The 27295-nt window shown below is 34.0% G+C and overlaps 4 protein-coding genes across 4 annotated transcripts in view; 2 read left to right on the forward strand and 2 right to left on the reverse strand.

The window, feature by feature from the left end:
- Positions 1–150: 150 nt before the first annotated feature.
- On the reverse strand, positions 151–1140 carry LOC132192577 (uncharacterized protein CG1161). The gene is made up of 3 exons (XM_059612601.1): positions 980–1140; positions 624–851; positions 151–567 (listed from the first exon to the last, which is right to left on the reverse strand). The coding sequence occupies exons 1-3, from the start codon at positions 1034–1036 to the stop codon at positions 307–309; spliced, it is 546 nt and encodes a 181-aa protein (XP_059468584.1). The 5' UTR covers positions 1037–1140; the 3' UTR covers positions 151–306.
- A 9850-nt stretch (positions 1141–10990) lies between these two features.
- LOC132192423 (PRA1 family protein 3) lies at positions 10991–13113 on the forward strand. The gene is made up of 3 exons (XM_059612385.1): positions 10991–11264; positions 11368–11665; positions 12281–13113. Exons 1-3 carry the CDS (start codon positions 11172–11174, stop codon positions 12403–12405), a joined length of 516 nt encoding a protein of 171 aa, XP_059468368.1. The 5' UTR covers positions 10991–11171; the 3' UTR covers positions 12406–13113.
- Positions 13114–14897: 1784 nt separating this feature from the next.
- LOC132192644 (V-type proton ATPase subunit e 2) lies at positions 14898–17090 on the reverse strand. Its single transcript, XM_059612698.1, has 4 exons — positions 16916–17090; positions 15916–15963; positions 15380–15467; positions 14898–15262 (listed from the first exon to the last, which is right to left on the reverse strand). Exons 1-4 carry the CDS (start codon positions 17011–17013, stop codon positions 15239–15241), a joined length of 258 nt encoding a protein of 85 aa, XP_059468681.1. The 5' UTR covers positions 17014–17090; the 3' UTR covers positions 14898–15238.
- A 1622-nt stretch (positions 17091–18712) lies between these two features.
- LOC132192875 (rhodopsin-like) overlaps positions 18713–27295 on the forward strand; it is a 58751-nt gene continuing 50168 nt past the window's right edge. The window contains exon 1 of the mRNA XM_059613062.1: positions 18713–18958. The gene's annotated coding sequence lies outside the window, so the exon portion shown is untranslated. The remainder of the gene's footprint in view (positions 18959–27295) is intronic.

A 27295-nucleotide genomic window follows, 5' to 3' on the forward strand; every position in this document is an offset into this window, starting at 1 on the left:
ACAAATTATTTTCAAAATCATAGATTTGTATTATATTGCCAGTTAAGGTATTTTGTGTGTAAAAGATGAAAATTTGAATGAAGTTTTTGATAGTAAAATTATAAACCAAATAAATCCTAGTCTGTGAGAAATGTAGCAAAATAGAATACATTTTTTTAAGGTATATTATAATATTTACTTTATTCTGGAGAACACATATCACTGAAAACATTAATCAATTAATAAATTCTGTCACTAAACAATCTTAATATTATGAGACAAGAATGTTGAATCTGAATTTTGCACTCATTTAGTTTGAGGCTCCATTCAGTTAAGCATAGTATGCCGATCGTAAATATTCCTCCTTTGCTCGCGCACTTGCCTTTTCCACTTGTCCTGTTGGTGTCCTACTCTATCCAGGACACCGCCTTGCTGCTGGGTGGTCGTCATCTGGTGACTCTCGTCTTCATTCACGTGCTCCTGATAAGTCTTGCCTGTTCGACCACTGATCAGTGGTTCGAGGCAGACGAGGAACAACATGTACACGACGAGAAGTGAGACTGCCCATAAAACAATTATCACCACAACCTGAAATTATGTAAAAATAAAAATACCAAAAATATATGTATTAATTGATTTCAAACCTTAATAGTTGTAGTGTTTCGACTCTCGTATTTGCATTCGCATCGAGGACAGAATTCTTGCTCTTTGCCTTTGATTAGGTCGCCCACTTTTGCCAGGACGACAGAGTCGCAGTTGCATTTATTTGGCGGAACGTTGCCTATGTAGTATTTTCTGTTGGAATCAGTCGATGCATTTACCACCGAAGGGTTAGGGCAAATGCATTTGCATCTAGCGTCCTCGTATTGTCCCTATTCAGACGAAAATTCATAAGTAAATAAATGATAACAACATGAGTTAAAAAATAGGAAAACAGTTTCAGTTTAAATTTTAGCCTCTTCTTGTTCTGTTACAGCTAAAAATTATCAATTATCATTACCTTTACGCAAGGGTACGCTGCTAACAGCAGAAGGGCCACTCCTAGTAACTTATTCATGCCGAAAATAAAATAATTTCGGCAAAATTAGAAGAAATTCATCCCTACTGCGTCTGGCCTTCTTTTTTGACAGGTCGGTCAGGTGACGACAGTTTAGCCAAGACAATAAAATAACACCGGTGTGAAGTTGGCCACTTTTTATAGCCACTCGAAAGAACTTGGCCACTTTTCACAGCCAAACACAAAAAGCAATGTTGCCAACCTAAATGTGATTTTGTAACCTTTTTCCGCTTTAATCAATGCAATTCCCCGGAGTCGCATTATTTCTAATTATTGCTACATAAGGCTGATAGGGCAGCTAAAGGGCAAGTTAAAAATTATTTGTAAAGAAAATACATTACATAAGTAAATATAGTAAATATATTAACAAATTAGAGCAATAAAATTAGTATTCAATTACACTGTTAGCAAAAAAGATGTTTGGCGCGTTTAATCTTGCATTTGAAATAACATCTGCACGTCGACGATAAAAAGCTTTACATAAATGGATGAAATAACTGGTAAGAAAATGAAAGTTTTTGTATTTTAAAATAAACTACAAAAGAAGGATTTACAATGGTTTCTAGTTTTCTAAAAGTGAATAAGTCCTAAAAGGGGACATTTGGGGAAGGCCGCGCGCCTTGCATGATGGATAGTGGTATAATACACTAAAGGCTTATTGATAATAGAGTGTGCAATTTTCTAAAAATTCAGGAACAGAGACGGTAAAATTTAATTTGAACAGACAACTTCAAAAAATTATTATAGATGTATTTTAAAGTATGGACAAGTCCTGAAGTGAAATTGAGTAAGGGTTCATCAATGTCCTTTTGCACAAAGGTTACTATAAGGGTGTAATCCTTCTTTCCTGAAAGATTTAGCCCATTGTACCGTTAAGTTGTATTTAAAAAAAATTAAAAGTAATTTTTTTTATAGATTTTCGGGCTATTTTAAAAGTGGCTGAGTCCTGGTGGGGATTTGGAGGGGAGTTCATCAATGCACTTTTGCACAGGGGTTGCTAAGGGTGTAATCATTCTTTCCTGAAAGATTAAGCCCAATCTACCGTTTAGTTATATTTAAAAAAAAATTAAAAGCAATTTTTTTAAAGATTTTCGGGGTATTTTAAAAGTGGCTGAGTTCTGGTGGGGATTTGGAGAGGAGTTCATCAATGCCCTTTTGCACAGGGGTTGCTAAGGGTGTAATCCTACTTTCCAGAAATATTTAGCCCAATCTACCCTTTAGTTAAATTTAAAAAAAATTAAAAGTAATTTTTTTAAAGATTTTCGGTGTATTTTAAAAGTGGCTGAGTCCTGGTGGGGATTTGGAGGGGAGTTCATCAATGCCCTTTTGCACAGGGGTTGCTAAGGGTGTAATCCTTCTTTCCAGAAATATTTAGCCCAATCTACCGTCTAGTTAAATTTAAAAAAAATTAAAATTAAGTTTTTTATAGATTTTCGGGGTATTTTAAAAGTGGCTGAGTCCTGGTGGGGATTTGGAGGGGAGTTCATCAATGCCCTTTTGTACAGGGGTTGCTACGGGTGTAATCTTTCTTTCCTGAAAGATTTAGCCCAATCTACCGTTTAGTTAAATTTAAAAAAAAATTAAAAGTAATTTTTTTAAAGATTTTCGGGGTATTTTAAAAGTGGCTGAGTCCTGGTGGGGATTTGGAGGGGAGTTCATCAATGCCCTTTTGCACAGGCGTATCTAAGGATGTAATCCTTCTTTCCAGAAATATTTAGCCCAATCTACCGTCTAGTTAAATTTAAAAAAAATTAAAATTAAGTTTTTTATAGATTTTCGGGGTATTTTAAAAGTGGCTGAGTCCTGGTGGGGATTTGGAGGGGAGTTCATCAATGCCCTTTTGCACAGGGGTTGCTAAGGGTGTAATCCTTCTTTCCTGAAAGATTTAGCCCAATCTACCGTCTAGTTAAATTTAAAAAAAATTAAAAGTAATTTTTTTAAAGATTTTCGGTGTATTTTAAAAGTGGCTGAGTCCTGGTGGGGATTTGGAGGGGAGTTCATCAATGCCCTTTTGCACAGGGGTTGCTAAGGGTGTAATCCTTCTTTCCAGAAATATTTAGCCCAATCTACCGTCTAGTTAAATTTAAAAAAAATTAAAAGTAATTTTTTATAGATTTTCGGGGTATTTTAAAAGTGGCTGAGTCCTGGAAGGGATTTGGAGAGGAGTTCATCAATGCCCTTTTGCAAAGGGGTTGCTAAGGGTGTAATCCTTCTTTCCTGAAATATTTAGCCCAATCTACCGTCTAGTTAAATTTAAAAAAAATTAAAATTAAGTTTTTTATAGATTTTCGGGGTATTTTAAAAGTGGCTGAGTCCTGTTGGGGATTTGGAGGGGAGTTCATCAATGCCCTTTTGCACAGGGGTTGCTAAGGGTGTAATCCTTCTTTCCTGAAAGATTTAGCCCAATCTACCGTCTAGTTAAATTTAAAAAAAATTAAAAGTAATTTTTTTAAAGATTTTCGGTGTATTTTAAAAGTGGCTGAGTCCTGGTGGGGATTTGGAGGGGAGTTCATCAATGCCCTTTTGCACAGGGGTTGCTAAGGGTGTAATCCTTCTTTCCAGAAATATTTAGCCCAATCTACCGTCTAGTTAAATTTAAAAAAAATTAAAAGTAATTTTTTTATAGATTTTCGGGGTATTTTAAAAGTGGCTGAGTCCTGGTGGGGATTTGGAGGGGAGTTCATCAATGCCCTTTTGCACAGGGGTTGCTAAGGGTGTAATCCTTCTTTCCTGAAAGATTTAGCCCAATCTACCGTCTAGTTAAATTTAAAAAAAATTAAAAGTAATTTTTTTAAAGATTTTCGGTGTATTTTAAAAGTGGCTGAGTCCTGGTGGGGATTTGGAGGGGAGTTCATCAATGCCCTTTTGCACAGGGGTTGCTAAGGGTGTAATCCTTCTTTCCAGAAATATTTAGCCCAATCTACCGTCTAGTTAAATTTAAAAAAAATTAAAAGTAATTTTTTTATAGATTTTCGGGGTATTTTAAAAGTGGCTGAGTCCTGGAAGGGATTTGGAGAGGAGTTCATCAATGCCCTTTTGCAAAGGGGTTGCTAAGGGTGTAATCCTTCTTTCCTGAAATATTTAGCCCAATCTACCGTCTAGTTAAATTTAAAAAAAATTACAAGTAATTTTTTTTCAAGATTTTCAGGGTATTTTAAAAGTGGCTGAGTCCTGGAAGGGATTTGGAGGGGAGTTCATCAATGCCCTTTTGCACAGGGGTTGCTACGGGTGTAATCCTTCTTTCCTGAAAGATTTAGCCCAATCTACCGTCTAGTTAAATTTAAAAAAAAATTAAAAGTAATTTTTTTAAAGATTTTCGGGGTATTTTAAAAGTGGCTGAGTTCTGGTGGGGATTTGGAGGGGAGTTCATCAATGCACTTTTGCACAGGGGTTGCTAAGGGTGTAATCATTCTTTCCTGAAAGATTTAGCCCAATCTACCGTCTAGTTAAATTTAAAAAAAAATTAAAAGTAATTTTTTTAAAGATTTTCGGGGTATTTTAAAAGTGGCTGAGTTCTGGTGGGGATTTGGAGGGGAGTTCATCAATGCACTTTTGCACAGGGGTTGCTAAGGGTGTAATCATTCTTTCCTGAAAGATTAAGCCCAATCTACCGTTTAGTTATATTTAAAAAAAAATTAAAAGTAAGTTTTTTATAGATTTTCGGGGTATTTTAAAAGTGGCTGAGTCCTGGTGGGGATTTGGAGAGGAGTTCATCAATGCCCTTTTGTACAGGGGTTGCTACGGGTGTAATCCTTCTTTCCTGAAAGATTTAGCCCAATCTACCGTTTAGTTAAATTTAAAAAAAATTAAAATTAATTTTTTTATAGATTTTCGGGGTATTTTAAAAGTGGCCGAGTCCTGGTGGGGATTTGGAGGGGAGTTCATCAATGCCCTTTTGCACAGGCGTTGCTAAGGGTGTAATCCTTCTTTCCAGAAACATTTAGCCCAATCTACCGTCTAGTTGATAAAAAAAAAAAAATCAAGTTATTTATATTAATGCTTTACAGACCGAAATAGGAAGTGCATCGAAAATTGGTACTTTACTCGGCAAGCTGAATTAATTGGTGAGGTCAAATTTGACCTAACCTTTTTTTTTCTTTCATAAAATGAGTGTCAAAAAGTCTATTTTATTCTTACCGGAATAAAATTTAAACAACATAATCGTGGTTTTCGCCCAATTTGAGGCTAAAAAAACTCCCGTTTAATAAGCCAAAAACTTTAAAAGTTTTTAAATTAACATTGAAATCGCAAGAGAAATTTTTCGTTCGTGGTTGTGGTTATTTTTCAGTAACAATGCGTTGCAGCAAAGGATGCCCATAGCACCAACAAAACTTCTACAGCTGAACTTTATTCTCCCGCTGAGAAAACTCAAATATCTACAACCGTTCAATTTGTCAGAAAATTTAAAATTTATCGTTGAATTTGGGGCCACCCTGTAATATGGAGATTTAGAGTTCATTTAGGTTTTTGTATTGTCATGCTACAAACAATAAAAGAGTTGCAATAAAAATAATCAATATTATTATTATTTCATTATTTCTAACATAAATTTATGTATACTATTTGAGTATCAGGTGGAATGAAAATGAAAAATAAATGTAATCTTAACATTTTATTCAACGGCTCAATCTCCACTTTCGCCACCGTACTTGAATTAAATAATCCTGCGCCTAGCTGAAGTGAAATCATTTTTAAGTGCTTTTCAAATAAAATGATCAAATAAAAATCAAAATAATTTAACGGAATTAGATTTGATGTGTAAAATATTTCGAGAGAAGTGAGAAGTGCCTGCACGCACAATATACTGCTCGCTGGCAAACACACACTTCGCACTTTTATCAAATGAGCGCGAACACACTTATCGAATGAAAATGATGAATTGTCGAGCACACAATAAAAACAATAAAAAGGAAGGGCAGGGTTTTTGGGGGTTGGAAATAAATATAATCCAATTGAAGTCCCAATATACCTTATATTGTGACAAGTAAAACAATTAAATTCGGAAACACTTTTGCTTCAAAATTGGCCTATTGAGTTTTATTAACAAGTAATGGTTTTGAGATGAGACACCCCAATTTTGATGAAATTTCCCCAGTTGCCATTAATGGTGTACAACTACCAAACTACTATTAATGGTGTAGCCTACTACCCAATGGTACCCTAGAACGGCCATTAATTTTTTGCCTAATTTTCCTTGTTTAATTTTTGCCATTTAAACTCCATGCCATTTGAATTTCATTGGAGAGATCTAAAGTACGCAAAATATATACACAGCGACAGAGGACGCGTGCGCTTTTGTTTCCTACTTTTTTATCATTTTTAACATGCGTTTGAATGGGAAATCTAAATTTTTAATTAAATTTACTGACATTCTTACATTACTTTAAAAAAATTATAAACTGAAAACTCTAGTTGTAAAAGCTATTTTGATCACATTTATGTTAGGGTAAAGAGTTTTAAAGGGTGAAAAATGAAAAAAAAAAATAATAATAATATTTGCAAATACATGGCGTCGCTTAAATTGGGACCTTTTTTAAAGAAACTATATAAAAAAAATCAAATTGTTTGGGGTGAAATAAATTTTAACCACTTGGTGCATACAGATATATTTTTTTTTCAATTTTCTAAAAAAGTGTAGGTTTAATGTTTAACGCGGCGGCCGAGTCCTTTTTGAAATCGGGCGTTTTAGCATACATCTGCAGGTTGTGAACCTTTTATTCTCTTTTTTCCAATTTACAATTTTTTTACAGAAGAATAAATAAAACATAATAATAATAATTGAATTAGTATTTATCTTATTGCATTTAAATTTTAAAAGTCTTAATGGTAGAAATAGGCAATTTTGAAATTTATTTATTATTTAAAACGAAAGCAATAAGAAATAATATAATAAGCAAAGTATAGTTATGTAATGCAAGAGCGCAGAGCGCGATTGTACAATACTTGAGCGAAACAAACAAATATAATGAAGCAGGAAAAAATCTTGTTTTGAAAAGGGTACACATTTGTAAATGGACCAATGAATCAAGCCTCAAGGCCTATAACTGTAACAATAATTGGCGGCGAGTGCAAATGCACTTATAATTATTACTTTTTACTAAACACCTTTTACGTGGAATTACGTTCCGAGACCCAAGATACTGAGACAAAACCAGTGTATAAAAGTTACAAAATTCTGGATGTGATAATAAAAAATGAGTCGCCGTTAATTGTCCTAAAATCATTTGTCCTAAAACTGAATTTGTCATATGTCCTAAAATCAAAGGTCCTAAAATAAATTGTCCTAAATTTTTCATTTCATTTGTCCTAAAAATAAGTGTCCTAAAAATTTGAAAATCTTATAAGGGTTTATTGCTGGAAAAATTCAATCTATGCTCTGCAAAAAAAAGGCAAAGGAGAGATAAATTGGATAGTTTGTTAACAGGGAGAAAATGCCAATAAATATGTGATTCATAAAATTAAAAAAAAAAATTTAGAACCAATAAACTTGAATAAAATTAAAATCCTTGGGATTTAAAATTATTGTTTCTATCCATAATTTTTATTTTATCTTTCTGAATAATCAATTGTTGGCCAAACCAATGAACTGTGAATGAATGTGATCTTAATTTTTTTGTTCATTTTTAGTTTTTTCAACATTCAAAAATTTTCATTTTCTACTTCAAAACAATTTTGCTGAATATGAGAAATAAATTAAAAGGTGATTCCTTATAACGCTTTTTTTTTAATCCGGCTACATTGCAATCTTATATTAAAAAGAAGACCGAAAATAGTGTGTGGGCTTATTCACTGACAATAAGTCACGTGCAGCGCCAAAAGTAGCAGTTTGCATCCAGGTTTTAGGACAAATAAATTTTCGGACAAATGCATTTAGGAGAAATGAAAAACAGTTTTACGTACAAAAATTTGAGGGCGAAAAGTTCCCAAAATTAATACATTTTAAAACCACCCCAAACTTTCCTCATCGTTTTGTGCTGTATAAAAGGATACGGACAGATTGGGATGGTTTTAAAATGTAATATTTTGGGAAATTTTCCCCCTCAATTAATATTTTTTATTATCACAACAGGTATTTTTCTAACTATTTTACACTGGTTTTGTCTCAGTATCTCGCGTCCCGGAACGTAATTTCACCGTAAAAGTACTAATTTAAATTATTTCCCGTTCCGAGTGGTTTCTTTGTGGTTTTTAATTCTCAAGCACATGCACTTCTTTCTCTCTTCTCGGCACCGCGCACTCGACACTTCTCACAGGCAGAATAAAATTTTGACAACAAATAAATTTAATAAAATTAATGTGTATGTGTTTTTGTGTGTTAAAGGGACAGGATTAATTATGAAAGAAATATTCAGTTTTAAACAATAATTCCAAATCAAAATTCCGAAATATTGTCATATAACTATGGTTTTATACTTAAAAAAGTGAAGATCAGATGATCATGAATTGAAAAATTAAGTGGAAAATTGATGAACTCCCCTCCAAATCCCCACCAGGACTCAGCCACTTAAACAACACACCGAAAAAATTAAAAAATTACTTTTAATTTTTTTTTAAATTTAACTAAACGGTAGATTGGGCTAAATCTTTCAGGAAAGAAGGATTACACCCTTAGCAACCCCTGTGCAAAAGGGCATTGATGAACTCCCCTCCAAATCCCCACCAGGACTCAGCCACTTTTAAAATACCCCGAAAATCTTTAAAAAATTACTTTTAATTTTTTTTTAAATATAACTAAACTGTAGATTGGGCTAAATATTTCTGGAAAGATGGATTACACCCTTAGCAACCCCTGTGCAAAAGGGCATTGATGAACTCCCCTCCAAATCCCCACCAGGACTCAGCCACTTTTAAAATACCCCGAAAATCTTTAAAAAAATTACTTTTAATTTTTTTTTAAATTTAACTAGACGGTAGATTGGGCTAAATCTTTCAGGAAAGAAGGATTACACCCTTAGCAACCCCTGTGCAAAAGGGCATTGATGAACTCCCCTCCAAATCCCCACCAGGACTCAGCCACTTTATAATACCCCAAAAATCTTTAAAAAAATTACTTGTAATTTTTTTTTAAATATAACTAAACGGTAGATTGGGCTAAATCTTTCAGGAAAGAAGGATTACACCCTTAGAAACCCCTGTGCAAAAGGGCATTGATGAACTCCCCTCCAAATCCCCACCAGGACTCAGCCACTTTTAAAATACCCTGAAAATCTTTAAAAAAATTACTTTTAATTTTTTTTAAATTTAACTAGACGGTAGATTGGGCTAAATCTTTCTGGAAAGAAGGATTACACCCTTAGCAACCCCTGTGCAGAAGGGCATTGATGAACTCCCCTCCAAATCCCCACCAGGACTCAGCCACTTTTAAAATACCCTGAAAATCTTTAAAAAAATTACTTTTAATTTTTTTTTAAATTTAACTAGACGGTAGATTGGGCTAAATCTTTCAGGAAAGAAGGATTACACCCTTAGCAACCCCTGTGCAAAAGGGCATTGATGAACTCCCCTCCAAATCCCCACCAGGACTCAGCCACTTTATAATACCCCAAAAATCTTTAAAAAAATTACTTGTAATTTTTTTTTAAATATAACTAAACGGTAGATTGGGCTAAATCTTTCAGGAAAGAAGGATTACACCCGTAGCAACCCCTGTGCAAAAGGGCATTGATGAACTCCCCTCCAAATCCCCACCAGGACTCAGCCACTTTTAAAATACTCCGAAAATCTATAATAAAATTACTTTTAATTTTTTTTAAATTTAACTAAACGGTAGATTGGGCTAAATCTTTCAGGAAAGTAGGATTACACCCTTAGCAACCCCTGTGCAAAAGGGCATTGATGAACTCCCCTCCAAATCCCCACCAGGACTCAGCCACTTTTAAAATACCCCGAAAATCTATAAAAAAATTACTTTTAATTTTTTTTTAAATATAACTAGACGGTAGATTGGGCTAAATCTTTCAGGAAAGAAGGATTACACCCGTAGCAACCCCTGTGCAAAAGGGCATTGATGAACTCCCCTCCAAATCCCCACCAGGACTCAGCCACTTTTAAAATACCCCGAAAATCTTTAAAAAAATTACTTGTAATTTTTTTTAAATTTAACTAAACGGTAGATTGGGCTAAATCTTTCAGGAAAGAAGGATTACACCCGTAGCAGCCCCTGTACAAAAGGGGCATTGATGAAATTCCCCTTCCCCAAACCTCCACCATTACTCACCAACTGAAATAAAATACTCGATCGGCGATATTTAACTTAGTTTAAATTTTAGTTTATATATCTCGCGGCGTTATATGTTGTTTAATTTTTAATAAAAGTAATTTTTATTTTCCCCCTAGCATCTCTCTTGTAATAAGTTTAGTACCATTTCCATTTAATTGTTAACCCTCCATCTTAAAACCATCCAACGAAATTGCAGAGCAGCTATATTCTTCAAAAAAACCCTGATAGGAATGTTTAAAAAATATTTCGTCGCCAGGGTTCAACTTTATTTGCATTTTTAAAAGATATAATTATTAATAATATATTTTTTAAAGGAACAAATTGGTATTTAACCTGCTTGTCTTTCCCACAATGGCTTATAACTTGGATGAATTTATTTCTTCTTGACTTTGTTAATTGCAATAACTGCCACAAAAATTAATAAAATTTCCGAACATTTCCATTATGTTGGCAACACTGATCAATATATATCTGCCGAGCACTCCCGAGTGGCCAACTTCTTTTGAGTGGCTAACTCGAGTGGCCAAGTTCTCAGAGCTAAAATAACAAGTTTTATCAGTATCAAAATTTGTAAGGATAAACTAAGACTTTTGACTGAGAATAATTCTTTCAAAAATTAAAATTTTTTTATTGTAAAATTTAAGATTAATAAGCGTAAAATAATTAATTTGGTTCTTAGAATAAATTGTTTTAGCTCTTTAAGGTTGGCCATAGCCAACGACGAGTTAAAACAAGACCACGCCTACTTCGTGTGCTTAACATTCTTCGCTACATAATTTGCCAGGGGATTATAGTGTGGACGTTTATTTTCGTCGATTACCGCATCCTCTCTGCATTAATTAGCTCAGACACTCTCACAGCTCGTCTTCATAGTGTTAAAATTTGACTGATCTGACGACAAAATCCAGCATCGAAATGAACAAAAAATCTGCAAGCGATGCCAACCAATTTAACATTTTACCATTGCGGTCGCTGGACGACTTCATTCTTGGCTCTGCCCGGTTTCAGGTACATATAGGAATGAGTATTTAATTCCTTTCATAATTATGTAACTTGTGTAAATTTCATAATATTCAGATTTACTGATTTTTAAAGATTTTTCTTCTTGCAGGTGCCAGACTTCAAAGATCTGGACAAGTGGGCACGCCGCATGCAGAGCAATCTTCTCTACTACCAAACCAACTACTTTGCCGTCTTCAGCGTCATCTTCCTTCTGCTCTGCTACATTGACCCTTTGAGGGTGCTGATGGGCTCCACCCTCATCGTGGTCACTTTGCTTAGTGCAGCTCGTCTGGCCACGGAGGCGTCGGCACCAGGCGTCGGCATTACCGTCTTTTTGGCGGGCCTCTGCCTTTATTATTATTCATCGCTGGCGTACGCTCTCCTCTCTCTGCTTGTTCCCTTGCAAGGTTAGTGCAATAATTATAATACTTCCTTTTTCCTTTTTTAGAATTATGTCTCATTGTTTGTAATCACTATCATAAATTGAAAGTTAAAGCTCGGGGGAAAATTGAAACCGTACATATTTCATTTTAATTCATTCTTCACTCCTTTGTCTCAAATGGTCTATGAAATAATTCAAGCTGGTCAATTGAGACAAATTTTTTTTAAAAATTTAAGGGTTTTATAAAATTAAATTCATTGCAGTAAAAATTCTAGTTTACTGTAATAAACTACAGTCATGCGATTAAATTGTATGAATTTAAACTTATAGTTATTTGGCTTAAGCAGTATTTAAAAGCATTCAAATTTTCAATTTCGGCGAGCATCATTTTGAAATCTTTGCGTGACGGCTAGATTTATTTTAAACATTCAAATCTTTGATTTAATTTGCACTCTGTGCCTTCACAGAAATAAAAGTACTTGGAGAGAAAATTTTGAAACATATTAGAATTGTACAACTCCAATGCAAGCTGAAATTTTGAATGAAAACATTTTCTCATCTATCATTAATTTTGTTTTTCTTTGAATACGTGTACCATAAATCGCCACCAATTAATACTTCGTACGTGTTTGCATTTCAGTAATTTTTGTTCACGCCTCTCTCCGATTGCGGAATATTAAAAACAAGTTGACGAACGTTGTGCTGCCTCTCGATAACACACCAATGGCCTTTATTATTCAGCGTTTCGGCTTGCAAGTGGAATAAGCTACTGCATCTAGACTTAATTTATTCTTCCCGTTGATACTCCTAATTGAAGCAACTTAAACCAGAAAGAAGTGGAAGGCCCGTTGTTGTCTCTCTAAAAAAAAATAGCAAAAGCGTGCGTTTTTTCTGCTAATTTTGGATAATTTTATCATTTTGTGGCTTAAGAGTCAACTCCAACAAGTGGTATATTTGCCAAATACTTAAAGTGCATTGTAAGAAAAGCATATATTCAAATTACCTTCCACTTTTTATGTACATTTCCTGCTACTTTGAAGTGATTTTTTTTAATAAAATAAAATAATATTAACTTTTGCATTGTCCATTATGTTTCATGAAGTTAATTCGGAATTATTTTAATGTTTTGTTTTAATTTTTGAATCAATAACTTTAGCTAAAGTTCCATGTAATTAGACCTGAAAAATATGTGATTTTTTATACAGATTGTTTATCCTAACACATATTTACTAACTTCTTTAATTTAAATCAGTATTCAAGGCGACCTATGACTTAAATTACAAATACTCATTGCAATAAAACTTCAAAAAATAATGCAACTATGCTAAATAATAATCTGATTCTATTTTTTTAAATTGCTGCGCTTTTAGTTTCAGAAATTTGTTTATTGGGTTCAAAAACTTTTTACTGTAATCAAAGGTAAATCAAATTTGCAATAAATTGAGTTAGAACCTTGAACGGAAATTGTGTAAATTGTGAAAGAGGATTTATTCCACTTTGAGCATCCTTTCTACTAACAATAAGCAAAAACTTTCATCAAATCTCGTTTGAAAGGCAGAAATTTCCAGTTGGCTACATTTGATCAAACACCCACTTTTTTAATGATCCTTTCATCTCTCTCACCATCAACGAAGTATAAATTGTCTGTTGAGTGCCGACCCAGATTCACGCGCTTCAATCTATTTGTAATTTGCTATACTAGCTATTGAAACGGTTGCAATAATTAATACTATTACACCTGCAAAATTTTATTCTTTAGTCTGCTTTTCAATATAATTATTTCCAGAGCCAAATTGAGCTAAATGCAAAAGAGGCATAAAATTTCTAATTTAAATTGGTTTCTATTCTAAGAATTTGAGGTTTTCAGAAAAAAAATGCAGTTTAGGTCGAAATATATTAAAATTACTTTTAACCCAATATTTAACAAAATAGATAGTTCTAAAATCTAAAATTTTTATTTGGGAAAGTATTTAGTTGCAAATAATGTATTATTGATGTATCAAAGAGGCAATCGCTGCCCATACCATTGATCATAAATTCAAATTAATTACATTTATTCTGTATAAGATAAGAAAATTACAGATCTTTACCATATTGATACTTCAAAATACTTTACCTTAGCTTAATTTAATCCCGTGGGAACAAAAATCCAGAAAAATCCACCATTTCACCCTACACAGATGAAATTTGACCTTTTCATTCCAGAATTTTCTTTCCATTTGCTAAGTGATGCTGCGTCATTTAGTGGCTTTTACCGAAAATGGTGTTGATGTCACCACTGGCCCTTTTGCACTAATGACTAATTACGGTGGTCTATTATTCTGCCCATCTCAGTCGCATATATTAATTACAGTGGAGAGGATGTAAATCTTGCCTCCCATCCCGACGACGCCGCCTCAAGGTGCGTTGATGACCCAAGTGCAACACAAGCCCTCGAAGCCCTCCATTAGTGCCTGTGGTCCGAATGCATTATTTGCCAGCGGGCAAAGCAGCTCTCTGGAAAGCCGATATGTCCAGATGTCGGCTGAGCGCAGTATTATCTTCACGTGCACATGTATTTGATTCCGAGTGACAATGAATCTCATTGTTACAATGAGAACAAGCGTGAAACCTGCGGTTTGTATAAAAGCTCCCCACTTTGAGCAGAGACAACGCAGCCGAAACAAAGAGCTCAATCTCGCGTTTCAGTGTGATTGTCTCGGTGTGCACTTTCTGGATTCGCTTCGTACCTAGTCACGTGCAGATGTAACGGTCGATTGGATTTAATAAGCAGGACTTTTGCATTTAAATATATAGAGACTCTCTGACTCTCTCTAACTTCAAAATTAACGAAGCTAAATAATATAAATTGACAAACCGCAAGTCACTTTTTGTGGAAACGCAGGTACGTCTGAATCCATTCATTTTTCTTCCAAGATACAGTTTTGAATAATCGCGTGATAATGAAATTGCTATATGAAAATCACACAATTTAAAATTTATAAAAATTGAAACTAAAATTAAAAATATTATTGCCACATATGATAAATTTTTTGGTGCATCCGTGCTAAACTTCCCCCTGCTAATAGTTAAAATAAGATAAAAATTATGATGCAAATAGCAACATTAACTGATAATTTTTCTGAATTTTAATAAGTTTCTTAAATATTTATTAATCCAAGACATGAACTTTCATCTTAATTTTTCCCAAAAATAAAAATAAATAAAAATGTTATTTTCTAAAAAGTTTTAAAATGATATATGCATATTTGTTGGAATAAACCTGTTTATTCATAACATTGTTGGGTTATACCGTCATGGTTATGAGGGAAATTTAACTTCAGCATTTATAATATTCTATTAACTAAACTAAATACATAGATGAACCCTATAAAACCACAGCTCACGTGGCTCATAAACCGAAATGCATTCTTCAGCTGATCTCCTTTATTTTTCGATAAAATATAATACACAATGTACACGATGATGTGGTTTATATAACAACACTGCGCGTATCGCATCTCTGCAGCCTCAGAGAGCTCAAAAGTAATCATCCAAATACTCGGAAAAATTAACCCGATACATATTTAACATCCTCTCCGAATTGCACTGCACCGGCCTAAAACCGTTCCAGTGGATTTCCCTGAAACAAACAAGCACACACGTTCATTTTTTTTATCCTTACACTTTTTGTCTCGCTCACGTGTCCCCGGAGGGCGCGGAACGGAATAAAGAATGGAAGAGATATAAAAATTTGTACCCATTGTTGTGCGATGAGGAGCAGCGTCCTATTGGACAGCCTGGGACCAATCAGCGGATTCATCTGGGCCATGTAGCAGCAGAGCCAGCTGCAAAGAGAGTTGGACTTATTTCCCAAGATGGAGTTGTTTTTATAATTGCGCACGCAAAAGTTAGAAATTATTAACAAGGGAAGCTTGGTGAGAAATATAAGATTGTATTTTTCTATAAGAGAAAACTTTTCTCTCTCATTATTTCCCAGAATTTTAACAATCTAGAATTATATCTGGGGAAAGTGCAATTGCGAGCAGACTTCAATCGTGATTAGTGTCATCAATATGATTGAGAATCGCGTCGAGGATAAATTAATTTTGTCCTAATGATGCATCAAAAATGATTGAGTGATTCCAAACTGAGCTCTAGGAATTTTATTTGATTATTTTTTAATCAACAGACAATAATAATGTTTTATTGGAAATTGATTGTACGTCCGTGATTTACCGTGAGTGGATGAGATTATATTCAATTAAGCTCACGCCAAGGTTGCTTTATACTCACAAAAGCCAGCACACCGCTCCCGTTATCATCAGCACCACTTGCATCAATCTGAAAGACAAGCAAGTCGCCCGGTTTAGTACGTGATATGCAACGTGCAAGACGCGTATGATCGGCAAAATGCCTAACAACAACGTTTAAAAAAAGTGGTGATTTTAATTTAAAAACAGCGATGGGTTTTAAATTCAAATTACCATGAATCAACCCTCGATCGTGAAATTTTTTAAAAAAAATTAAAAAGATTTTCCAAAAAAAGCATCATACTGTTTTCGAGATGAAAATAGGCTCTAACTTCCTTATTTCTTCCATGTGAATTACATGAATTACCATCATTATCAGGGTAAAATTAAATTAGCAAAGCCTCTGCAATTTTGTTAGAATTTTCCTTGCAGCAAAGCTCAAAGAAAGAATGTAAAAAGAGATCAAATTGATACTACACGTTTTCAATATCTTAAAAAAAATCACGTTGAACGTTGAATTGAATTTGACTTAGCGGATTTTCCTCGTGTAGTTTTTTTAGTTGTTTATTGTTTCTCAGGAACAAACAATAGCAGGAAAGCAGATAATTGTTTTCCTATGAAACAATATCCAACTAAAAAACCAGTCTCGAGTGGAAAAGCTTTCATAGAAATACAATTCACCATGAACCAATCACGAAATTCTTCCACAAAATTCAAAAAATTTAATGGAATTCAAATTGATGATTTTTAAATAATTATACGGTGCATTTTTAAAACATTGTTTGAAAAGTATAATACATAAATTGATCAACTTGAAACAAACAAAAAGTGTCAAATTTTTTTAAATGCTTAAAAAAATTACCAATAAAGGTTTTTTTAAATAAATAAATGATTGATTGATTATTTTTATGCAAAATTTTCGTTACCATTCACAAAGAATAATTGATTTTTCACTGTCATTTAGTTCTATTTCAAAGGGTAAGTTGGCGAATTCCGTGTAAAACAACAGCACGGAAATTTGCGTTTGGTCTTATTTCTCTTACCTCTGGTTAGGTCCGTTGGGTACCATGCGAGGCAGGAAAATACCGACACCACCCCACACTACGGTGAAGAAGAAAATCGGAAAGATTGAAGCTCCCATTGTTATGCGAAACTTGCTGAAATTCGACCGAAATCGCGGACGGGGCTGCGGCTCGATATTTTGCTCGGGCGCGTCTCACTCTTCACTTGTTTAAAATCGATCCACCCCGGGCGCCGTCGTAAGGGTGCGCAGTACCCTTGCTTTTTGACTGCTGGATGGGCGCGGCAGTTTTTAATTCCGCGGTCGTCAAGGAAATTGTGTGAAAATTTGCTTTCCGTAGTCCCATTTGAAAAATTCTGATTAATGAACTTTCAACATACATCTGAAAAATTTCTTACACAATTTTGCGTATACAGACATGATTGTTACTTTCTAATTTATTTTAAAAAAAATATAAAAATCTAGATTTTTACCCTTTGGAAATTAAATCTTTTACTTGTAAATGAGGACAGTGCTGAAATTAATAATTTATGAAATGCTTTCATGCGCGGCGTTAATAATGCAAAACTCTGATGTGAAAGTTCTTTTGCAATAAGGATGCAAACAAAAGTTGGCCTTCTTGGTAACTTTTGAAATAATCGAAGGAGAAAAATTGCCATGGAAAAGACGAGATCAAAGTTTCTGCTCAAGAAATGCTTATTGAAAAGTCCAATACACCATCTTTCGGTTGGCTGCGAGCTGCGACGCAGTTCATATCAAACTTCAGAGATGAGAGAATAGCGAAAAGAATATTTCTTGGGCGCTCGTCCTTCCTGCCTTTGCCTTTTGAATGCAAATAAAGCGCTTATTGTTCTCTTACCAATGTGAGATTCTTGAGTTGAAAATTGATATTGGATACCCATCAGTGAGCTCGAAGTTTGAATCTTGACGTCCTACAAATCTAAATAGAACCTCATTCTAGATTCTCCCTTTACTATTAATTTCATACACTTTCTATGGCTCCAGAAACTTTCTTATGAACACTTCAGAGTATTCACGCAGTGAAATAAAAACATAAATAGATCATGCTTTTGCTTTTCATACCGTTCTAGATTCAAGCTTTTTAAAAATTCAAATATTATAATGGGTAATGGAATTGAACCTTCACGTTTACTAGATGCATTTCAGGTTTATTGTGATAAATATTGCAGAAATAAATATTAATTTTTTCATAAAGTCAATTATCATTTTCAATCAACTTTTTTAATTTGTGATCACTTCATAAACTTATTTTAATGGGGTCAACATAAATTTAGATTGTATTTCCAACTCTCATTTTAATTTTCACCCATAAAATCACAGTATAAAAGTAATTAAAGAATTCACTTGTTTTAACTGTTTCAAGATTTTTCCCTATATATTTAACCAAATTTATTAAAGAAAGCATCTAAGCAAATTTTCAAACAAATAATTCAATTCCTCATTATTGGGAATGTCTACAGAAAGAGAAATGAGAGTCAGAATGTGCTAGAGATTCAATTGGATTATAATTAATGATGAATTATATTTTAATATTTTGAAAGAAATACCTGTTTTATTTAATATTTTAATTTCTGAATTAAACTGGTTTCTAGATTTTAAGCATTATATTATTGACACTTTTTAAATTGCGAGATTGTTCATTAACTTGAATGTTAGATTGAATGTATTTTAGACACTGAAGCTTATTTTTAACACACAATTTTTCGCTAGAAATGTTGAGTTTGTACTGTGCCCGTCGAAAGTAAAATCAACAAAGCACCTGATTGCTGTGACATAACCGTTTTCGACCTTCTTCTAGGTGACACATTTTATAATACATAGTTTCATCTCCCCATTTGCTTGCAGGCGAAGCATGCATGCGCCGCGTGGGACGGACTTGAATCTCCTCCCTGGGGCGTGCGCCCTGCCCGTGGATGCTGCGAGCGCGGCCGCCGTCGCTGCACTCGCAGGTCAGTAACAGATGAACGCCGGTCGCAATCAGCTCACTAGTGAGGCTCCCTGGCCGCCGACCTGTCTACATCACCGAAGGTGGCCCTCAATTCAGGCAAGCGAAATTTTTTGCTACATTATTTAAGAGGGATTTTATTTTATTTCAAAGAAGGGCGCTGTTAAATTTTTCGACATTGTCAAACAAAAAAGTGAATTTTCGTGTGCCAAAAATTTACATCTTGTACGCGTGCTGGTGACTCTGGTGACAATAGGCCGGGTTTACTCTCTTGAAAGTATAAGTGGAAAAGTTTGTTGACCCTAAAGGCTCCACACCCCAACTGCTGCTTGGGACTCTTGGTGAGAATCATGAAGTACTTCGCCTTCGGTTTCGCAATTTTCGCCTCAAATTATGCGTCTTTAGGGGAATTTCCTTTTGTATAGAATGTACCAAGCGTCTGGAATATTTCCACACAAACACGAAGCCATTAAACCAGTGAATGAGCCAATCGAGTTTCTTAAGAACGAATTCAACGTAATTAGCAGAGAGCAAATTGAGTGAGCGAAACGAATTTTACAACAAAAGTTCTCAAAAGGAAACGTTCAAGTGCGTTTGATACATTCAAATTCTTCCTCAGGATTTTTGCTCATTTCTTGAAAGCGTCTCAAATTAATATAGCAATCAAACAAAGAACGCTTCAAATTAAATTTCAAAATATTTATTGAAAAAAACTGACGTGACAAATATTTAAACACAATAGAAGTTCAAAGAAATTGTTGTAATTTTCAGCCACTAAACGAAATAAAATAAATGTATACCCAATATTCGTGATGTCTGCAAGTTAGCAAGTTATTTATTGCGTTTACTTTTTTGTTGAGCACTGTTCGAATCATGCCAGAGAGCCAATTTCGAGCGCTCGAGCAATGTAATTTTCACGATATCGTTATTTTTGTAATCATATATATAACTAAATCTAACAAAACACGCCGGTCGGTCGATTTTCTTTATCTTGCCCATTACACGCGCATTCTGCTGAGCCAGTAATAATTCCCACTCGCCCATTATAAAATAACACAGATTGTTAATACAATTTTGCACAATCACAGAATTATGAGAAAGCCAACTGCAACTAACTTTCTCAGAAGATACTCTTGATTTTTTGTACAATTTATTGCTGATCTTTATCAAAGCAATTAATTTAGTTCCTAATTAAATTTATATAACAAAACGTGCTTTAAAATTTAAATATAATTCATTATTTGCTATTGAAGTGTTTTGAAGTTTTCATTGTTATTTTAAACTTAATTTCTTTTCTATTTGTCCACCTTTTTATTCCGAAAACCCACAACTTCAAAAGCTTCTTAGCATATTTGATATAATTTACTCCGGCGCAAGAAGTTTTGATTTTCTTGTTTTTTTTTTTCGTTTGGAAATTTCAAATTACGCTGGAGCTTATAAATCCAGCTAATTAGCTCATTTCTAATATCCTGGCAAATATCACGTTCCAGAATACTATGTACACCATTTTCTTCATACCTATTGTTAAATGAATTATCAGATAACGATTCTCGGAAGCAGACGGAAAAAATGAACCAAAACACCATTTTTCGCGCACCTTTTCCCCTGCTAAATGCCGAGAGCTGGGTGAATTTAATTTGTAAACACAATGTGAAGCACGTCCAATTCTAAATTGCGCCTCATTGTTGCCACGAGCAAACCCTCGTTTTCATATTATTTGTCACCAAATTGAATATTTTGCTCGTCTGAGCGGACATATGCCCTGTCTGTCACGATTAATTAATATTAAATTCTGGTCGCTCTCGTTTCATTTGCGCCACTTTCAACATAACTTTGTCGCGTGTTAAATTCGATTCGCCATCTGTGCAGGTGACACAAAACCACTCGCGCGCGATATTAATCTCCCACGTTGGAAATAATTTCAACATGGAGAGTGTCCAATTCCGCAAATTCTTTTGACATCTATACGTTCATTATGCCAATTAAAAAAAATCCAAATTTGAATTTTTTAGCCACTGCCACTGGCTTTTATATTGAAAAATGTGAAAGCAACAACGTCTCGCCAGAATAAAAATGAAAAATATAACAAAGCAAATCTTCTGCCTCAGCAATCTCTAGATTATTTATTAGTTTATCAATTTTTAATGTACACAAATTTCTATTAGTAACCCTAAAATAATGTTGAGGCTTAATTTATTTCATTGAGTTATAGCTTAAATTAATAACATATAATTATTATTTGTTTATTTTAAAATTCGACTATTTGAAAACTTATTAGTTTTGGATAATTCAAGATAATGAACCAAATTTCAACCATTTTGAATATTTATTACAGGCAAAAAAAATGTTGGAAAACTTTATTTAGCTGATTGATCTTTCTCAAGACTAGCGACCCTCAAATTCCTGTTATAATTAATTTTGTTTATGTTGGCTTCGTAATTTTAGGATAATTGCTTTTGATCTCTTTTAATAAATATCGTTTCCGTTGAAACATCTCTGTTGATATAAATAGCATCAATTAACCAATTTTCTAAATTCTGACGCTCTACGTTTTGATATCGATAATTAGAATACCGAAGTGTTTGCAGGGCGTTGTGCAATGCTGAGCAATTATCTAAATTTGCTCACCCATCCATCCGATAAATTGACGATTTGTAATTCTGCTTAATTACGGGAAAGTTGCCCATTCTGGACTACGCAAGAAGCTTTAGGCGCGATGCGCTGCATTAATTAAAAGCCGATTCCACTTTCTGTGTACATTGCATTAGGTATTCAAGGCCAGTAATTCGTGTTCCAAATAATAATTTGCAGCACACACTTCTCTCTCACTCAATCCCTAATGGACCGTCAATGAAAAGCTGTTCAAACCTATAATCTATTGTGCGTGCGTTTGTTAAAATTTTCGCAATCGCAGGATTAGCGATTTATTCAAATAATGCCTTCAGTATTTCTACCCCCGCATTATTTCCCTTTCATCTCTTTTATATGAGTACAAGGAAAAGGAAAGAGGAGTTTTATTATTTGCTAGATCGAATATTGTCAAACCCAATTTTGATATTCCGCTTGTCTTTTTCCTGGTTTTTTTTTTAATTAATTTGAGAACATGGAAGAAACAGACTTTATTAAAGGTAGGAATTTGGCCTAAACGAGATATAACCATTCCAAATTATCGATGAATTTTGTGAAGCTCGTCTGGATCAAAGTGGCCCTGTTATTGCGTTCTCAATTTTGCAGCATTGAAAATTCCAAGAGTAAAAGTGGCTCTCTATAAATGAGATTTTTATAGCAAAAAGAAAGGGGAAAACACAATAACATCCGTTCTTGATCATAATTGTATTTATTTTGAATAATTTAAATTAAAAGATAAAGATTAATGAGTGTTTCAGCGTGACATTGGAAATTGGAAGGTGTATTTGATGCGCAAATTCAATTGTTAATTTAATTTTATAAGTTTTCCCATCGTAAAAAATTAGAATTCTCTTGAGGAAGAGCAGAGAAAATCAATCTAACTTTATTCAAAAGCTATATAGAATCTGAAATTTATTTTCACTGCACTTCACGTCCTGAAATTTACATGTCATCATTATTCACTTCCATTTGAAAATTAACAAATCAAATTTATCGAATGTTGTCAGCGAAGTATCGATTAATGTCATATAAATTCAATTTTCACCATCCCAAATAAAAAATAATAATTTAAGAAGCGTCTTCATGCCATCTTATTTCTATAATTGAACAGCTAAATTGGATTTTATTAATTAACTATAAAGTTTCAAACTAATAACTTTCAACTTTCAAAGTACAGGGAAACTTCCTGGTTTTGCTTAATATTTACACAAATATTATAGAACCCACTGTTGAAATGTATTTTACTTGAAATCAAAACCTGTTGATCTGAATTGCTGTAAAAGGTATGCGAATGATTTTTATTAACATTTTTCATTTATATACGGCAAAATTAAGAACAAATGTTAGTTGAAAAACATTCATTTAGCTTTAAAAAAGTTATTTAAATAAAAATTTCTTATCTTTGTAATATTTTTGGAAAAAATCTCATTTCATAGCGCTTCATGTGCGAGGCTTGTTGCTCCTTCCTTACCACAGTGAGAGGGATGAACAATGGGTTGCGGCATTTCTCGCTTTCCACAATCGGACGTTGTTGGGGGAGAACAGATGAGGGAGACGAAGTAGGAAACTTGTCGACGCGTGCATTTTCGCTCAACTCGCTGTCCCGCTGCTTTTCGCGGATCTCAGCAAGTCGCACGCAATTTGGATAAGACGCAGTCCATTGTCTGTCTGCCAACCCGCGGCACACAGGAATTTCCTTGGAAGAATTCGCGCTGGTTTTAAAAGAGCGTCGGCGATTATGCCGCTGGCACTCGGAACAAGAGAATTGTTCACGAATAAATTGCTGCCGCTTTTCGTCTTTGCGCGGATTTGCCAAATTCTCGGCACGCTTGCCGATTTTTTTTATACCCTCAAATCTTCAAGAATTTTCACTGCGGTCGTAAATATATGATATAGTATATCCTGTTTTAGTCCTTCACGGTCCGTATCTTTTTCTGCAACCCAAGCGAAAGAGAGGATTTTTCTGTAGCTCCACTCGCAATTTTTCTACGCAGTTTTTACGATCTGCGTGATGATGGCCGACAACGTCCAAAGGCACTCAATGAAAACATGCGTCAATCTGATTATTGCGGTTGTACTTTATGTATTTTCTGGCATTGGCAATCTTCATTTTTCTTCAAATGCTCATTTTTCCCCAAAGTAAAAAGGGGGTAAAAAGTTCACTGGCGTTGACGATCTACAGACTGCGGTGGATGGTGGAGGAGTTAAAACTTATTATAAGAACATGTTATTATTGGTTTTTATTTGCCCACATTTTTTTTGCGACTTTTTGCATTAAATTAACTTAGTAATTATTTGTCAATAAGATTTAATAACTGGCATTTAAAGTTTAACTGAAGTTTCTCAAGAAATAATTTTAACTATCATTTTCATCTACTCATAAAAATTTATTCTTCATACGACAATATTCTTTTAAATGCGCTTTAATTGTTAAAAAATTAAGATTGTGCCTAAAGGAGACAATGAATAATTTACTTTCAAATAGCCGCAGCACGAGTAGTGCAAATTTTGATTTTTTTTAATTTTATATAATAAGTTATTACATTAATAAATGTTTTAACCTGAGAATTTAACTTTCAAAAACTTCTCGCTTACGAATATTTTAATAGTTTCGTTCCTCTTTAGTGGACAACTTTATGAATAATAGAAAATACTCTAAATTGCTTATTGTTGGAGTGGAGCCAAGATCGGCCATTGATAAATAAATAAGCTTGCCTGGTGTTGACCTTTATCACACTCTCAATAATTTGAACACGCACTATCGCGATACTTTTCAACTTTTTTCTTGGCAAACAGCGCCGGCGTGTAATTAAGCTTTTGGCCGCTGGATTCGTTATTTCGCACAATCGTGCGTGACGTGTGACACAAAAGCTCAGCCGTGAGCTCGCAGGTACAATATGAATTATTTCTGCTCGTTGCGCCTTTTGTGCGAAATGTGCACGTGCATGTTTTGCCATAAATGACACGCACAAGCACGACGCCCCCAATTTATTGTTGCCGGCGAAAAAAAATAGCACGAGAGAAAATTTTGTGACAAAGTGGAATACCCTGGAGGATTGTTCGCCTTGGAAGAAGAGTCTTTCAATATTTATGTCGTTTGTTTCTTTTGCTTCCCACAAATTTGATCAGAGACTAAATTATTTATTGCCAGGACAATATAAAAAGTTTGTGATTGATGCAAAACAGTTTCTTGCTTGCAAGTAAGAAATTTGATATATGTAATTCTCAGAAGAGCGTGCTAAGTTATAGACAAAATATCTGCCAAAAATGTGAAAAAGGGACGTTCTTAAACGGTAAAAGTTCCTTAATAACAAAAAGTTAAAAATTAATATGCTATTTAATAGCTTAAAATTGCTCTTAAAAGTAATTTTTTAATAAACATGGAAAAATCAAGAAAAAATTGTTACAGAAGATATTTCAAGTGATTTTTTCTTTCATCAAAAATTTAATATTGAAGCTTTTTTCTTTTCCTTTTCTACTCTTTTTTTTACTTTTTTATAAGAAAGGAGATTAAATATCTTTTTATTACCCAGAGTCCAAAATGGATCTAATTTTGGACAAAAATCGACAGAACTTCCAGCGCAAAATCAATGTCCACCAATTGTTTCCTTTTGCAATTGGATAACTCAGTGTTAAAAGAATAGTTCGTAATATGGTTGAGACAACTTTTAATTAATTCCGGATCAAATCTTTCAATTATCTTGGAAATTTTCCCTGATTGGCCTCCTTTGTAGAATAAAAGCTGCTAATTGGATTCCCGCGCGTCTTTCAATTACAAAATTAGCAGCTTTTAATCTGATTTGGTGGCTTATTTCTTTTTGTCTGTGAGTGGGAACAAACAAATGCTGCCAGGTTTGCGCTTTTGCCATCGACGCTGGTTCAAGTTTCGTTCAGAAGGAGAGGCTTGATTGCTCTTTGCGTGGTAGTCGTGGGACTAATTATCAATGGATCAAAGTAAACTTTATAGCACACCGCGCTCCTCCAAAGTTAGCTTCCTTTCCTCATTTGAACTTTGCAATTAGCAAACAATGAGAAGAGCCCAAAATCTGCGGTGAAAACATGAGGCGCGAAGTAGAGCAAACTGGTGCGTGTATTAATTTTTTACATTGGGGCAAAAATAATTATCAAGGTTAAAAATTATCTAGGCCGTGAATTGACGACCGTAAAATTGCATTTACAAATAAATATTTGATGTAAAAAGAAATCGACCTGAAACACGAATTTCAAAAGCAATAATTTCCAATAACATTCAATGATTAATATCATTTTTGCTTTTAATAAATTGAAATAAAATACAGTTGCAAGGCTACTTTATTAATCAAACAACCTGCCTCATTCATACAAAATAAAAATGTATGGTGAAACAGAAAGTAAATCCCAAACATGATAGCAAATCCATGAAATTATAATATGATGCGTCCGAAGGTATAAACACGAATGCAATCAAACTGCGGAATGTATTCAGTGAGAAAAAATAATTTTTACTCCAGAGTGGATTCAGCTACGAACCCCTCGGGCAAAAGAGTGCACAGAAGCCCAAGCAATGCATTGAAATTTGCTCAGATTGATGCCGCAAATGCATGCACACCGACAAACTTGAATATAAACATTATAAACTAGGTTAACATTTTCTATGATAGGAAAGCATGAATAAATAAAAGCATGAGTAAAAATACAAAAATAACAATACTTCTCGCTTGGCAGATTCAATATGCAGCAAAGATATTTTGAATCGGAGCGGAAAAAGCTAGAGAGTCTGGCAGATTGTTGCTTTGGGTAAAAAAAGAATTATTTTATAGTGAAAAATTAAAAAAAATTATTTTTTAAATTATTTGCTTGATAAAAAACTTTTAGTTAAAAAAACTTATTTATTATTTAATGTGAGGTCAGAAGTACAAAGAAAGGTAAAACCAGTTTTACTCTCACAAATTTTCTTCATTTTTTTACTTTCGTCGTTTTTTTTTTTAGATTTTTTTAAGGTTCTAGACTAGCAATGTGATTACTTGTAAAATTATAAGCATCATTTTGATAGATTTCAACTACATTTTTTTTTAATTAATTTTTAATTTTAAATCGATATAATCGTTGTTTATCCTTGCTCTTCAAAATTTTATTTTTAAATTTGGTGAGTTCATAGTACTTAGCGTGGACACAAGGAATCTTGTTGTTAAAGTGACATTTTATTTTTTCAAAAATTTTACATCAAATCCACATTGAATGTATGTAATTTTAATTCCAGCCATCTGCAAAGAAAGAAAATGCATGAAAGAAATTTCCATTTAAAAATTATTCTGAAATTGTTTTTGATTCCTTGCAAGCATTTAAAATTTCCTGAAGTTGACAGCACTGCTTCGCGGCGTTTTTCCCGTAACATAATTTAATTGCGTTAGGTTTGTTTTTCGAGAGAGTGACTTGCTCTTTGTTGTTTACAAGGCAAAACCGGCAGTGCTTTTTTGCTCCACGCTCTGCAGAATGCATAAAAAGGACTTGGCAGGTTTCTGAGTAGTTTTTGCGTGACCCTTGCAAATTGATAATGTCCAGAATTAGCCACTCTTGAAGAGTCCGGCCTCCGCAAGCCACCTTTTTGTTCATCAACACTTTGGAATACTAATTTTCTCACTCCAGTCGTGCGCAAATCTAGTTTTTTTTTTAAGCAGACGGACCCTCTAGGTCAAGTCTTTCTTTTGTAGAAATTGTACTGGTCTTTCTTTGAAAGAAAAAAAGAGACGCTCTTTTACTGCTCACACAACGTAATTTGGCAATTTTCTGCTCTACCACTTTTCGGCCACCTTCTCATTAACACAAGAT

Source organism: Neocloeon triangulifer, unplaced genomic scaffold, assembly GCF_031216515.1.
Source record: "Neocloeon triangulifer isolate White Clay Creek 2 clone unplaced genomic scaffold, ASM3121651v1 ptg000003l, whole genome shotgun sequence".
Taxonomy (NCBI): Eukaryota; Metazoa; Arthropoda; class Insecta; order Ephemeroptera; family Baetidae; genus Neocloeon; species Neocloeon triangulifer.

What these genes read in the sequence shown, in the direction of transcription:
- LOC132192577 (XM_059612601.1), bottom strand. Translation starts at nt 1,036, where the DNA reads ATGAATAAGTTACTAGGAGTGGCCCTTCTGCTGTTAGCAGCGTACCCT. An exon ending in CAGCGTACCCTTGCGTAAAG is followed by an intron (nt 852 to 979) that starts GTAATGATAATT and finishes TCGTCTGAATAG; the next exon opens with GGACAATACGAGGACGCTAG. An exon ending in GAAACACTACAACTATTAAG is followed by an intron (nt 568 to 623) that starts GTTTGAAATCAA and finishes ACATAATTTCAG; the next exon opens with GTTGTGGTGATAATTGTTTT.
- LOC132192644 (XM_059612698.1), bottom strand. Translation starts at nt 17,013, where the DNA reads ATGGGAGCTTCAATCTTTCCGATTTTCTTCTTCACCGTAGTGTGGGGT. An exon ending in GGAGCGGTGTGCTGGCTTTT is followed by an intron (nt 15,468 to 15,915) that starts GTGAGTATAAAG and finishes CTCTCTTTGCAG; the next exon opens with CTGGCTCTGCTGCTACATGG. An exon ending in TCCTCATCGCACAACAATGG is followed by an intron (nt 15,263 to 15,379) that starts GTACAAATTTTT and finishes TGTTTGTTTCAG; the next exon opens with GGAAATCCACTGGAACGGTT.
- LOC132192423 (XM_059612385.1), top strand. Translation starts at nt 11,172, where the DNA reads ATGAACAAAAAATCTGCAAGCGATGCCAACCAATTTAACATTTTACCA. An exon ending in TTGGCTCTGCCCGGTTTCAG is followed by an intron (nt 11,265 to 11,367) that starts GTACATATAGGA and finishes TTCTTCTTGCAG; the next exon opens with GTGCCAGACTTCAAAGATCT. An exon ending in TCTGCTTGTTCCCTTGCAAG is followed by an intron (nt 11,666 to 12,280) that starts GTTAGTGCAATA and finishes TTTGCATTTCAG; the next exon opens with TAATTTTTGTTCACGCCTCT.